Source organism: Taeniopygia guttata, chromosome 4A (assembly GCF_048771995.1).
Source record: "Taeniopygia guttata chromosome 4A, bTaeGut7.mat, whole genome shotgun sequence".
NCBI classification, from domain to species: domain Eukaryota; kingdom Metazoa; phylum Chordata; class Aves; order Passeriformes; family Estrildidae; genus Taeniopygia; species Taeniopygia guttata.
Genome location: NC_133029.1, coordinates 11,403,227 through 11,417,820, shown reverse-complemented (window position 1 = coordinate 11,417,820; position 14,594 = coordinate 11,403,227). Strand labels below are relative to the sequence as shown.

Here is a 14,594-nt window from a genome sequence, read left to right as displayed (position 1 = left end):
GAACAAAATTAAACCATTCGAGATTGATAAAGTGTTCTAATGAAGCTGATTATCACAGATAATTTATCAAAAATTGTCTTTGGTTGGAAGCGTGTAGCCTTGACATTAGACCAGTGCTAATTAATTTAGACAAACAGAGCTCTGGGCACAGTGTCTGGTCCTTACAGACTTCACCTGCACTTTTAAACCAAAACATAACTAAAGCACCAAAACAAACAAAAAATGAAACCAAAAAAAAAGCCACAAACCTTCGAGTTTTCCCCTTGTTCTCCCATTTTGAAACACCAATAAGCTGGTTAATGATGAGCACTACCAAAGATGCCAGAGGTCACTAGGTGTTGGTCACACCTGCTTATTTCTGCATTTATCCTCACATGTCTCCAAGTACAGAAGTTTGCCCATCACCTCTGTGTCATCCTTGTTGTTTCTGAGCATCCAGGCCCTGAGCAGGAATGCCCATCACTCCAAGACACGTCCTCCTATCAATTTAAATGCTAAAACAAGAAGGTGTGTAAGTTTTACTTTTTTAAAACACAAAAAAGACACCTCAATTTGAAACAGTTTTGCACTACTTCTAACAGGTGAATTGAAATAATTACTTCTATCCACATGTTGTTCCAGCCTTGGGAGTTGTTCCTAGGATTTTTAATTGTTTTAAACAATGAACCTAAACTTTTCCTACCAGATAAAAATCAGCTTCTTACTTACTGTGCTCCCCCAGGGAGTGAACATGAAGAATCGATCACTGTTCTCTACAGTTGCCTGCCCTACTTTACTTTCTGCCTTTTGAGTTGAAGCAAACACAATCTCTCCCAATGAGCCCATTTCTGTGGCATTTAATGAGGGGCATTAAACCAGGGCCCCTCTGCCCCCATGTTCAAAACAAAACACCTGCCTCACCTCCCTACACAGCTTATGGAAATTACTTCCCAAAGTCTTTACCTTCATCCCAGAACATGCCTGCTTCTTATGTAATGGGACAGCTCTCACCTTGGGACCTTTTTTTTCCTTGTTTTTAAAATCTGGATCTCAGCTCTGAACACTTGCAGTAGCACAAGAACTACACTGCTGTGAGGAGGGGAAATGCACAGCATCTGACAGTGACCTCTTCAGGATCTCTGCAAACAAACACTACACTGCAACCCAAGCTGAACTTCCAACAGCTCAGTCTGGGTCAGTTTTAACCTGCATGCAGCTCATTCTGAGCATTTACTGGCAAGCAGATGCTTTACTTTCAAAGGAAAGATGCCAAGAAAATTGTTCATGCCAACAAAAAACACACCATAGGAAAACAAACTAAAACCCAGCCCTGTGTGATACCCATCACACTCTGGCTCTCTTGAGAGTCTACATTGATATTCAGCCCTTCTAACTGTGGTAAAAACTATGGTCTGTTGTACTTTTTTTAATTCCATGTCCAGCCACCAGTACACTTTCAGTAGGTCACCTGTAAACAATGAAAATGCAAGATGTCTGCAACATATCTGAGCAAAAAACTTCACTTGTGAGACATGAATTGTAGGACTCATAAGTGAGAAACACCACCTATTATGCCCAAACCCCCCATATCTTCCTGACCAGACAGCAGCCTCTCGTTCGTGTCCTAGAGAGTCTAAATTCCCCTGTGCTGCAGCTGTGAGGCAAAGAGTAACTATCCTAAAACAAGAGGGTCTCTCCATTGTATTTTACTGACAGAAAAACAAGAAATTATTAACTGAAGCTCTTAGGAAAAAAAAAAAAAGATGGAAAAAATTAAAAACCAAAACGGCATGTTGCTACAGAAACATCCCATTTACTAGTGTTCCTTCTGAAGCAACTTTAAAAGAGAAGCATTATGGAAAATCAAAAATATTCTTTCAGTACTTAACTCAGTATTTCACACTTGCCAAATCCTGTTTATATAGAAAAGCCCAAGTCAATACTACAGCATTTTGCATTTTCAGATGGGTACTCATTCTAGTCTGCTATTAAAATATATCTTTTCCTTTGAAAAGAATGAGAGGAAGATGGAAAGACCACAGTGATCACACCCAGCCACCTCCTGGAAAGGAGCAAAGAAACTGCACAAGATAAAAACTACTCTAAATGCAGGCAATATTGTGAATCTCTTAACACGTGCAAGTGCCACACTCACTTGTATGAAAATGACAATTGCAAATGGAGTTACCAGATAAAAAACCTGGGAGCAGTGAAAAATTCAAGTTCCCTCAGAGCATTCATAGGATTTCAAAAAAACCTTAACTATGGACACAGATCTTTGCAAGGGGAGAAAAAAAATATGAAGAAAACTCACCTGTCTGTTGCCTCAGGACCATCTCCAGCCCAGCCAGACTGGGAACCACCCAGAACTCACCGGGTAACACTCAGTTCTTCCCAAGCCTTTCTGATTAAGGTAACGAGCTTCTGTAGCCGAGTACCAGTTGTTTTAGAGACCCCAGTAAATTCTGCCCCTGGGCATCAGACCAGCACAGCTGCTGCTGCTCAAGCTCCAATTCCCCAGCACTGTTCCTTCCAAACTTCCTCGCTTTTCTCTGCTGTGTACCCCTGCTCTGGGAGCCTGCCCAGGGCCTTTGCTATTGACCTGCTGTCCTTTTGTCAGCTGGGTTCTGGATGATGTTCTCCTGCAGGAGAGGTTTGGATTAGATATTAAGAAGAAATGCATGACTGAGAGGGTGGGGAGGCCCTGGCACAGGCTGGCTGGAGGAGCTGTGGATGCCCTATTCCTGAAGTGTTCAAGGCCAGGCTGGATGGGGTTTGGAGCAATCTTGTCTAGTGGAAGGAGTCCCTGCTCATGGCAAAGGGTTGGAAGGAGATGACCTTTAAGGTCCCTTCCAACCCAAATCATTCTGTGATTCTGTGACTAGAATCAGCTCCTTCCTGCCTTTATTTTGGCAGTCCTGCATCTTCCCAAGCATGAAATACTTGCATCTGTAATTCAGGGAGCCTGACAAGCGCTGTCACTCCGCAGGGCTCTGAGCCCACGGAGTCTCCGCTCAGCTCCGCGGCGCTGCCCGGGGGCGCTGCCCGGGGGCGCTGCCCGGGGGCGCTGCCCGGGGGCGCTGCCCGGGGGCTCGGCTCGCTCTCCATCCGCTCTGCGCCATCTCCTGGCCGACAGCCCCGCGGGAGGGAGGCCGAGCACGGCCCCGAGCAGTGAGAGCTCGGCAGGATGAGGGGCCGTGCGGCGATGGCAGCGCTCCTGCTGCCCTCCCACCCGGGCAATGCGGGGGCTGAGGAATGGCTCTGCTCTTGTACAGCGGCGTGCACAGCACCCAGGGCTCGGCATGCGGTGAGAGCTGCTCTTCAACTCCTTGGATCCGTCTGTACCGCACTTGAATACCTGCATCACAGCCTGCGGCCTTCCAGTACTTAGAGGGGGCTTATAAAAAGCAGGGAGAGTGAGTTTTTACACGGGCAGGTGATAGCTCAAAGGGGAACGGCTTTAAACTGAAAGAGAAGACATTTAGTTTAGCTGTTGGGAAGAAATTCTTTAATGTGAGTGTGGTGGGGCACTAGAACAGGTTGCCCTGAGATGCTCTGAATGCCCCATCCCTGGAAGTGTTCCAGGATGGGGTCCTGGACAACCTGGCCCATGGCAGGGGGTTGGAACTAGATGAACTCTGAGGTCCTTTCCAAACAAAACCATTCTACAATTACTTATGCACAGAGACCTCTCTCATCAATCATCTTTAGCTCTTACTTTAACACCTTTTTCTTTAAAAACTGTTTGTTTTATTACACCTTGTTATCTGACCTCAGTGCTGTTGGTAGGGGTAGATTTCATGGAGTGAAAAGCAGGTCCATTCTTGCTGTAGGATGCTCCTTTCTGTCACTTTGGAGGATTGACAGCTGTCACAGGTTGGAGGGGTCGGGTCTCGTTCTGTTAAAGTACCATGGATTTGGCTTACATGGGAGCATTTATTGAAACAAAAAGAGCTTAGAAAAAAGCACCAGTACTGTGTCTTTGATGATACACAGAAACTTCTCAAGCCATCAAAAATATCTTTACATGCAGAGATGTGTGATTCTAAGGGTTCCTTTGTACAAGCTATGACCAAAGTTTCCCCCTGCCACATAACTAAACACCTAATTATCTGTTCTTCTATCTGTGCCTTTCAACACCTGATCACAAGGTCTCAGTGACCTGTAATAATTTCTGATTTACATCAGTCCATCTGTTCTTACAGTTACAGTTCAACTAGCTGTTTAAAGAAGATAACACCACTGTGCATTAAGACACATCAAAGTACTTGAAATACTCAAGAAGAATTCATACTGTAGTATACAGACCTTGATATATAAGTATTAAGCCTAGCAGCAATTAATTACATTAATTTCTTTCTGTTTTAGAAAGTTCAGTATGTTGTGTAGAGGTTGGAAAAACCACAAAGATGCAAACCCATTGGGGTTTGGGAACTGAAACAGGCTGCAAGAAGGCAAAAATCAGCCACTGCAATCCAACGCAATTTTGTCATCTCCAGTATATTCTAAGGCACATGTGTTACTGATGCAAGGCAAAATGGTCACTTAGTGCCTGTAGTCCATTCAGTCACCAAGTGCAGGAAGATAGATTTATTTATATTATTAAACCCAGTCTTCTGAAGGAGTAAGCCCAGCTATGAATATCCTACCTTTCTGCAGTTAGGAATAAAAAAGAAAAGCTCACTTTTCTAGGAAGACTTTAATATTCTTTTCTTCAGCCCAGTGGCAATTTTGAAAGAGCAGTTTCCAGCAGGGTCCACTTTCAATATATTTGCAAAAAAAATCTTCTGGTTCGGGGTGATTTATTTTTCCCAGCATTCATAAATCTTTACACTGCATCAGCTGTCAGAGCCTTGCTCAGGATCATTACCAAGAGCAACTGCCTCTAAAGCCTCACTGAAATCTATACCCTCAAACACAGCAAGAACTTTCCAATATATTTCGTATGGTTTCCAGAACACATTTCTAGAACAGTATCAGTTTCCATGCAACTGTTGACCTCTTGCATGAGCATCTTCATCTTTGCAGTGTTAGGATTTAAAATCTGCTGTCTACACTGAACAAGTGTGCATCAGTAATTTAATGTTCTAAACAGCAAAACAGTGAATAAATCATTGAAATTATCACAAAAAGCATTTCTCCTTTCAGTCTTTCATTTCTTCTTAGAGAAACAGCAGAAACACAACATGTTCTCAGTGAAAATATTTACAACCCAAGGATCTGGCTCAAATTTTGTTTCACTTCATCCAGGTATGTGTTAGAGAACAGTCTAAACTTTACTAAAGTTTAAAGGGATGTGTTAACTTGACAGTTACTTTGGGCAGCTCAACATTTACTGCTTGAGAGTGCTTTTGGCAAGGCATTTGCCATTGGTTTATTGCAGACATTTTACCCTGACAGAGAGCTGCCAGTCTGTTCTGCAGTGCCCCAGCAGCACTTGGCAGCAATCAGAACTCAGACCTACAACAAAAGTAGTAAAGATAAGGAAGCCACAAATTATTTCTTGTACTTTTAATGTCATAAGAACAAGCTATGAAAATTTCTAATAATAATAATAAAAAAAGGTAGAGTAACCAGTAGATTCGGGGTTTTTTTTGGTGTTTTTTTTTTCTTCTTTGTTTTTTTTTTTGTTTGGTTGCTTGAGTTTTTAAAATAAATCTTACAAGAGGTCTTAAACAATTTCAAAAACTTACAAAATATATTCAAGTGTGGAAAGTTATTTTACTGGTAAAACAGCATTTCATTATAATGTGCTTTTCTCCAGACAGGTCAAGGAAGCACAGGCATATCAGAACAAACCATTCACACCATCAGTACAAATCCCTTTTCTCCAACATAGGCATTTTAAATCAATTGAACTGTAGTATGCCAAATGAACAGAGCAACAGAAAAGCAGTGACTGCTATAGACAATACAGGGAACATACACAAAAGAGAAGATCTCTCAAGTTTTCAGCTGCTACAATTTCATACGTGGAAGTGCTTAGCTCTTCAGCTGGCTTTGTTTCACTGACTGGTTGTACAGGAGTAATTTGGTCTCAAACAAAAAAATGGAAGCATTAACTCCAGTGTTTGGAGCACAAACATATTCATTTTATAGATTCCCACTGTAAATTTTGGGTATTGCAGTAGAGTCAGCAATGGTCACACTAAACCAGCTGGATGGGTTTGTACAGAATAAAATGAAAACATTTTTGGTTTTCTGCTAATTTCAGCATAGAGTATTTGCAAGCAGCACAGAGCTAGTAACAAAGAGATTTTTTTTTGTTTGTGCCATTAGTTACTCCATTGTAAAACCACCACTCGACTCTAACAGCTACATTCTCACTTTATATAATAAATAAAAATACTTTGCAAACCAGCAATTTCAGTTATAAAGAGCAAGAACTAATTATGGTAGTACTGAATCACCCAAGTGATCCTCATTGAAGATGATGGAAATAGGCAGGAGAAACTGGCACCTCTCCCTAGCCTGAAGCAATTGCATTCCAATGAATTTCCCTACAAAACCCCTGGGTACCCTACTCCATATCTACAGATCTTACTAAGTAGGAGTTTTAACTGGGTTTGTCCAGTCCAGCTAGGCCAGTTAGTTATCTTCCTCAGTCATGTTCCAGGTAGTGGTGGGTTTTTTTGTTTGGTCAGTTTTTTTAACATTAATTGCAAAAGTCAGATTTCAAAGCAGCTTGCATTTAAATAAAATGAAAATAACTGAGAATAACATCTGATTGATCGATTGAAACATTGCCTCACAGATTTTGAACCTCCCAGCCTGCCTAGAAAAAGCTTAAAAATTATTATACAAATTCAAACTTGGATAAAAATATCCAATAAGTATTTATTCATAGCACAAGCTTATCAGGTACTGATAAGTGTGTGTTCTGGTGACCGCCTTCAAGGTCCAACAAGCCAATGCCACAGCTGCACCCATTGCTGCATTTTAAAAGGCAAAACCTGTTTTGTGTATGCAAAGCAGATCTGTAACACCACTTACACAATCAACAGCAAGTTAAACAGCCAGCAGAATACACCACGCCAGTGTCACAGCTCAACAATGCTGTACCAGTTACAGACATGCTTAGGTTATGTTTTCTTTTCAATCTTCTAGAGGAAATACAAATATATGAACATCACATATTCTCTTAAGAACAAACAGTAATTAAATAGAATGATCCTTTCTTCACTACATACAGAAATAACAATGTATTTACAATATTTACAGTTTTCAAAAATTCTCTTCTTGCACTAGTCTGCAGGAATTCAAATTCTTCAGCCTGAAAAATAAGTACCCAATAGTTCTGATCATAAACAGCCTCTGAACAGAGACAGGTTACTAATTCTAACTTACTGCTGTAAAGTGTAGAGGGCCTGAAAAGGAAATAAAGCCACTCATTTCAGCTAAACATCCCATTGTTTGTGGGATTACATCACAAACTACAGATGCTTTAAGGTGTTTTACCCAAGTGAGATATTGCTCATTTTCACAGTTTTCTCCATTTAAGTCACTGAACAAGTGAGCTGCAGTTGTAACTGCTTTCAGACTGCTGTTGTCATTGAAACATAGGTTATGGTGAGAGTTACAGGCTCCCCTCCTGTATTTTCAGTTACAAGCACGTGTATGCTCAGGGATACAGCTACATTTTGGGTTTGTTTTTTTGTTTTACTCAGCTTAAAACAGAAATACACCAGTTTGAAACAAAGCTGCTGATACTCAGATTTGCTCTAAAGTTCCAAAGTTTAAGGTGGACTCTCTTAACTTACAGTCTTGAAAAATGTTTCAAAGCAGCTGGAAGCTTTAGACTACAAATTTAAAGCAAAATACACAAAACCCCCAAAGAATCAATAATTAAAGGCAATTTTTAAAAAGAACATGAAAAAAATACAGTAAAAATCTGCATGAGAGGAAGATAGTGTTAGTGGTGCAGAGCTGCTGTTCTCAATTGAAAATAATGCAAGCACCAGTTCTGAATAACAGTACTGATAAGAAAAATTGAAGGCTTCACAGTAATGCACACTTTCAGTGCCACTTTTTAACTACAATGTTTCTTGAAAAGACAAAAAGGATTCAAAACTTTCAGACTTAATATGAGAAAAATAATCCAAACCTCATAGCAACAGAATGCAGAACCAAAGCCAACAGATATAATGTATGTGACCTATTTCTAGGCCATGGTAAGACTTCAAAAGAAAAATAATCAGTTTGAAGTCCTTCACATGCACATGAAGAGTAATTGGCACAGGAGCTCCGAATCATTCAGCATGCCCTACATATGAATGCATGGAATTAACAACCAAACTCTGGGAAGCTGAGACTGAAAGGAAACCCAAAGATATATGGTCCTTTGGCATCAGAGAAGGTAAACATTACCTTTCCAATGGATTGAGAGATTACAAATTTAGAAGCTGTATTTGCTCCTTTCACTAACAGTAGAAACCACAGCAATCCTTCCCAGACTCTCACAACCGGGAGTAGGGAGCTTTCAAAATTACATCTTCATGCCACAAGCATCTTCTTCAAAAGAGAGAAGATGATACTGTAAAAACAGATCTTTTCAAGTTGAAAAAAATTACGTTTGGTCAGAACTGTATATGAACAGGATTCTGTGTTCAAACAGAACAGTTTGAACACTCAGCAGTGGCAGCATAGCTGCATGTAAGGCATTTTAGGAATGATTCGAATACAGCTCACTGCCTTCAGCACTTTACTAAATTCAACTAACACGAGCAACCTCTCACATTTTATTACTACAGCTGTGGTCACTGGAATCAACCCCGAAACATCTGTAGACCGTCCATAACATCAGATGCAACACAAAGAGCGCGTGCATTCCCTGCTGGGAACAGCTGCCTGCACTGTGGGCTTGTTGGTGCCGAGTGAGAGGTCACTGCCCGTGCCAGCCCTGCTAACTGGCCCAGTCCTGGAAGCGGAAGCAGTCCCCGGCGATCTTCCACACGGTGTTGGTGGGGGTGGCCTGTGCCGTCAGCAGGAAATTCTGATTGAAGTAGCGCTGCTTATCCCCATCAAATTTGACAGTCCCACTTGTCACCACGAGCACTGTTGTCTGGCCTTGAGTAGCTTGCTCTTCACAAGGAGGTATGAAATGATGAAGAAAACAACTCAAACAAAGACTAGCAGGTAAAGAGGCAGGAAATGTACACAGAAGCTTGGTTCAACTCTGGTTACACTGCGCCAGGCTAACGGCTGGGTACAGGCAGGGAAGTGCAGCTCTGGTGCAGCGTTTCTACACAGACAGCGGTGGGTTCACCAACACGGCTTGGCAAGGGCTTTGCCACTTTCATCTCCTGCTCTTCATTTTAGAGCACTGACAAACACCTCCATTTGTGCTTAGAATGAGCTCTCATTACTTGAGATATACACACATAGAGAGATTTAGCAACTTGCATATATTCCCCCCCTCCCGTTTATTAGAAATTATATCTTTTTCACAGCAGAGCAAAGCAAGTGTGTTTGACCACAGGCTTTTCCCTTACTTATATTCCCAAAAGGTCCATTAGAAGCAATTTATTAACTTCTCAGTTATGTGAGCCTTTCTTTAGGAGCTGTTAATCAGAAATCTAACACCTATTCTAGATGTAAAGAAACCAAAGTACATACAGGTTAACAACAATTTGTTCCACATTATACTGCAGGTGTAAGAGGCCACCATAGGGGTCTCCCAAGCACAACATAACCTGGTGAGCCAGACCTTTTCCATACATGAAAATAGATCACGTCTGAATATGATCTAAACAAAAAAAGTCCTTAAAATATTTTCCCAGACATGAAAAAATGTATAGTTGCTGCATCTCTTGATTTGTGCCGTATTTAAGCACAACTTGACATTTCAACCCCCAGTATTTCCTCTAAGCTTATTCCAAAGGAATTATTAGGCACTATAACTGCTCACTTTCAATAGTTATAGAAGAATGAAAATAACTAAGTAAATTATAATACAACCTTACCGTGAACAGGCTGGCAGTCCAACACATTAACCTGGAATTCACTTGATGGCAACATTTCAAAAAACTTATTTAGTTCTTCTTGCCCAGACACTGCATTTCCATTCCAAACTAATGTTGCTTTGTCCAAATACAGTCTGGTTAAAGCCTGAGTGATTATGAAAACACACATTTAGAAAAAATATGTATGCATATAATGGGCAACATAGAAAACTTACACCGTGAATTACTGATTTCTTCTGTTACTTTGGCAGATAAAATGCCTTCCTGAAACAGTAGCTCCTTTTAACAACCAGTGCTCCTGACCAAGAATTAAAACTAACAAACACATTTTCCTTTATGAGTGGCACAGTGACTCACGTCTCAAATATTGATAACATTCCTTTAACAAAAGTAATGACAGAACTGAAGTGGTTGCTAACAAAAGGACACATTTCTACAATAAGTTTATGAATTATTTTACTTTTTTTTTTTTTTTCTTCTGAGAGGGAGAGTGTGCACACAGTTTAGGTCAGGAAATTATAAATTCAGGTTAAAAAAAAAAAGGTGCACAAGACAAGGAAGAGGTGAAACTTGAAAAGGTCAGCAGCATACCAGAACTTCCCAAATGTCTCATAAGCTGTCACAGCTGAGTAACTGCCCAAGTCTCCTTTAAGCTGTTGACACACCCCTGTCCTACTCATGTGCAAAGTGACTGAAGTGACGTGGGAGTGCTGGCACTTTCACAGTTTAAATTGCAACTACAGTGCATCTAAAATTCAAAGACTGCTCTCCAAGGCTCTCTCTTGGTGAAAGTATTTGTTACATGGTACCACATCAGTGTGGACCAGGAAGACTTGCAGAGTCAAGCACAGCTGTACTGCTTCAACTTCAGCACTCAGAAGAAGCCCAGAACCAAAAGTGGTAACTGCTAATGAAAGAGGTTCGGGGGAAAAAAAGCTAAATCCTGACCTCAAGAGAAAATAAAGCAAGTTCTGCTTCCTTGTAGTGACCAAATCCTGTACCTGTGAGACACAGCTGCACACCAACTGAAAGAGGATTATGAGAAGTCTGAGGCGCTTTCTGAACAGCCTCTTTTATAGCAAGGGAGCACAAAATCCTCTGCAGGGCAGCCTGAGGAACAGCTGCCCTGCTCTACCACGGCCAGTGCAGCACATGGAAACCAATGTTCAGGTGCTTTCTGTGTAATGACACTTGGAAAGTCCAGCAAAACCTGCCAGGACAGTTTGAACTATTGCCAAAACAGCTACATACCCTTCTTCTCTTGTCCATTGTCTCATAGTAAATGTTGACAAACTCATCTGCAGCTCTACAAGCTTGATCCACATAGGTTTTGAAATCCTGGAGGGAAGAAATCATATCAAATTTAGTTATGCAACCCAATCATTGACTCAATTTCTCCTGCAAGTCACTCTGACTGGTCTTTTCCATCCTTACCAAAAGATCATCAAATCATGTTGAAATTTATTCTAAGCTCTTTTTCTACTTGCAGAAGTACCAGCTGTTAGGCAGGTGACAGTTTCAGCATTAGTTTTGAATGCTGACATATTTATTGTATTTAAACTGCAAATATTTACATTGGAAAATGGGCCGCAGCTGGCTGCAAGTAGTGTGGCCACACAATTATTCAAGGAAAACAGTTGTTGCTGTGATGGCTGTTCTGAAATAAAGTAAAGAACAATATTTATTCATGTACTTCTGAGAATTAGCAAGAACACCAACACACTGCCATCCTAGTCTCATTTTTAACATACCTTTATATATAATAATATAAAGTGTAGTAAGAGAGAGAATACCAACAGCTGGTTGTATTTCTTCCAGTATGGATCAGTGCTGTATCCACAGGTTAAACCCAAACACTTCTCCTCACAGCTCAGCATTTTCCTTACACCTCTCTGCTTGCCCCAGCTAACAGCCTTTGCTGTCCCACCACTGCACTGTGATCTCACTGGCTTCTTTCCTCCGTTTGGCCCTTGATCTCTTACACACCCTGAACTGGGACATCCTGGAAAGAAAATTCTGAATTTCCTGTCCATACATCCATAAATCTGTATTTGGCTCTCTTAACAATTGTTTAAAATGTTATTATTTCTTACTGTCCTATTTCAGTATTACACTCTCAGTATCTGCAACCCAATCAGTGCTGAACAATTTTACTGCTTGCATTTTCTTGGCTGCTTTTACTGAATATTCTCCAGAACCACCAGGAATTCCTCCAGTATTAACACAAGAATATTCACCATCAGAGAAAGATCCAATCTGAGAAGTAACTAAAGCCTATCAAACAATGCCTGTTCATCCAGCAAGGCCAAACACGTTTCTGTGCACTGTCTTTCCTCCCCGCTGCTCTTCACCCTCCTGCCTTCCCCAGCAACCCCCAAACCCCGGGCCAACCCCAGCGAGTGCCCAGAGATGTCCGGAGCTCCCCCCGCACCCCGCCTGCCCAAACGCTGCTCAGCACACGCACAGCCCGGGCGAGGGCGCTGAGCAGGGCCGGCGGGGGGAGCCAGCCCTGGGGCAGCTGCCATAGAACTTAACAGGAAATAAACTGCCGCTTTTGGCGAGTTTTTCCAGCCATAACCAGCAAATAGTTTGAAACTCTGCGAACAATTTAGGCTGGAGTAAAAACTTCTGGAGGCCATCTGGTCCCACTCCCTTTTCAAAGCAGAACTGATCCAAAGGCTGAGGCACCTTCCAGGCTCCCTCTGACAGCTCTGGGTCTCCTGGCCCGTCTCCTGCCACCTCTGGACATCTCCGGGGATGGAGGCGGTCACGCTTCCTTCGGCTTCCAACACCCAGCCACCTCACCCAGAAACCCTCCTCCCAAGCTCGGAACAGGAAAGCCACGATTGAAAAAGCCAACCCAGCAACCCCAAACCAACTCCTCGAGGACTGGCGGCAACTCCAAGCAGCGTTCCAAGGCACACGGCCGCTGCCGACGGCCCCGCGGAGCTGCTCTCTGCCCCAGGGCCCTACAGGAGGGCGCAGAGGCCGCCGAACACGGCCCCGCCCCGGCCCGGGACCCTCGGGAGGCGGCAGCGGCCCCCACCCGCTCCCCGCGCCGAGGCGCTGCCGCCCTGCCCGCTCCCGGCGGCCTCCCCGCGCTCCCACGGCCGCCCCCCGCACGCAGCAGCCTCCCTTGGCGGCCTCCCCGCGGTTCCCGGCGGCTCCCGGCCCGGCCCGCACTCACCACAGACGCGGCCATGGGGCGGCGAGGCGGGAGGGCGCCGGAAGTGCTCAGCTCCGCCGCTTCCGGCCGCGCGTCCCTCGCACAAAGCGTTCCGCCGCGGAGCCGCGGGAGCGTTCCGGCGCCGGGCAGGCCCGGCCGCGCGGATCCCACACGGGGATGGAAATGGCCCAGAGCTGCTTCCAGGGAACTGGAATCACAATTAGACAGCCAATAGGATTATGTATTTCCTATTTGTGGGGAGTAATTAGTAGGAATGACTGCTTTAGAACTTCAGTCAAATTTACTGAAAAAACCTAAAAATGTCTACTGAAGGATGTATCAAGATTTCAGAAACCCATCTGGGTTAGGCCATATTTTCTTCTGTTTTCAGCTATTGATTAAAACAAAATTCGTAACAAAGCACTGAATTAATTTCAGAATCACGGACAAACTGCATAGATTTTTTATTGTCAGTTATTTGATACTGGGCAAGGATTAACTACTGAATGAAAATGGAATTCAATCTCCAGTAAGGTGGAGAGTTCACATTTTCCCACAGAACCCTCATGTGACAACCATGCACATTTGTATTAAGACCTACACAGAAATGAAGACAGTAGGTCTCAGATGTTTGACTTATAGGCTCGATAAAAAATTAATGCTGAAGCTGGATTTGGGATTTACTAAACTACAGTAGACATAAAAAAGCCTATTTTGGCCAGTTCCCAGCATAAAAGGTGGACCTGGGCAGAACTTGTGCTTGTTACAATCCCATGGGGACTCTCAGCTGTGACCACTCCACCTCAAATTTCTGCCATACCAGACTGGAGGAATGCAATTACTCTTATGCTGATAAATACTTCCCTTTTTAAAGAAAAAGAGGACTTGCTATATATTGAAGTGGGAATTGCACCCAATGGGATGTGCTGAGATCAAGTACAAATAACTGTTCCATTTTACTCCATTCAAAGCAGTCCCAAGTGGAGATAAATTTTCAGAACAGGTCAGTTCAAAGTGTCACCACATTTGCTTTTAAAGAAATTTTTAAATCCTCTTCATTAATTATTTGACCTCTTGAGAAAATCTGACCATGTGTATGTAAAATATATGGCCAGGTAAACATACTTGTAGGGGTTTTTTTCCTCCAATATCTTCCCCTTTCAAAAAAGAGAATAGGCAAATTTAAAGTAAATTTTCATTAATTTTTTTTTATGAATAATTATGGATCAGCTACAGATGGAGCACTAACTACTGCACATTATAGATTTAACAGAACATCTGTGCAGAGTTCACTCAGGTGAGAGAGGCCTGCAGGGCTGGAACTGCAGTTTCTGTGCTCTCTGAAATTGTCAGCTCAGGTCAGCTTGTAGCACATCCTGAGCTCAGTTTGGGTTTAGCTCAGGCCTGAATGCTGGGCCCTGGCAGGTAGCCCACAACAATTAAAACTGGTTTGTGGAAGCACTTAACAACAACCAAACGCTAAGTAA

General features: G+C 42.6%; 1 protein-coding gene across 2 annotated transcripts; it reads right to left on the bottom strand.

Moving 5' to 3' along the window:
- Window positions 1-5,680: 5,680 nt before the first annotated feature.
- On the bottom strand, window positions 5,681-13,279 carry NXT2 (nuclear transport factor 2 like export factor 2). 2 transcript variants are annotated; one of them, XM_002197624.7, is made up of 4 exons: window positions 13,129-13,279; window positions 11,193-11,279; window positions 9,942-10,086; window positions 5,681-9,060 (listed from the first exon to the last, which is right to left on the bottom strand). In XM_002197624.7, the coding sequence occupies exons 1-4, from the start codon at window positions 13,141-13,143 to the stop codon at window positions 8,882-8,884; spliced, it is 426 nt and encodes a 141-aa protein (XP_002197660.1). In that variant the 5' UTR covers window positions 13,144-13,279; the 3' UTR covers window positions 5,681-8,881. The 2 variants fall into 2 exon arrangements, with proteins under 2 accessions (XP_002197660.1, XP_004177283.1); XM_004177235.6 differs by lacking the exon at window positions 13,129-13,279 and having other exon boundaries at window positions 11,193-13,058.
- Window positions 13,280-14,594: the final 1,315 nt, after the last annotated feature.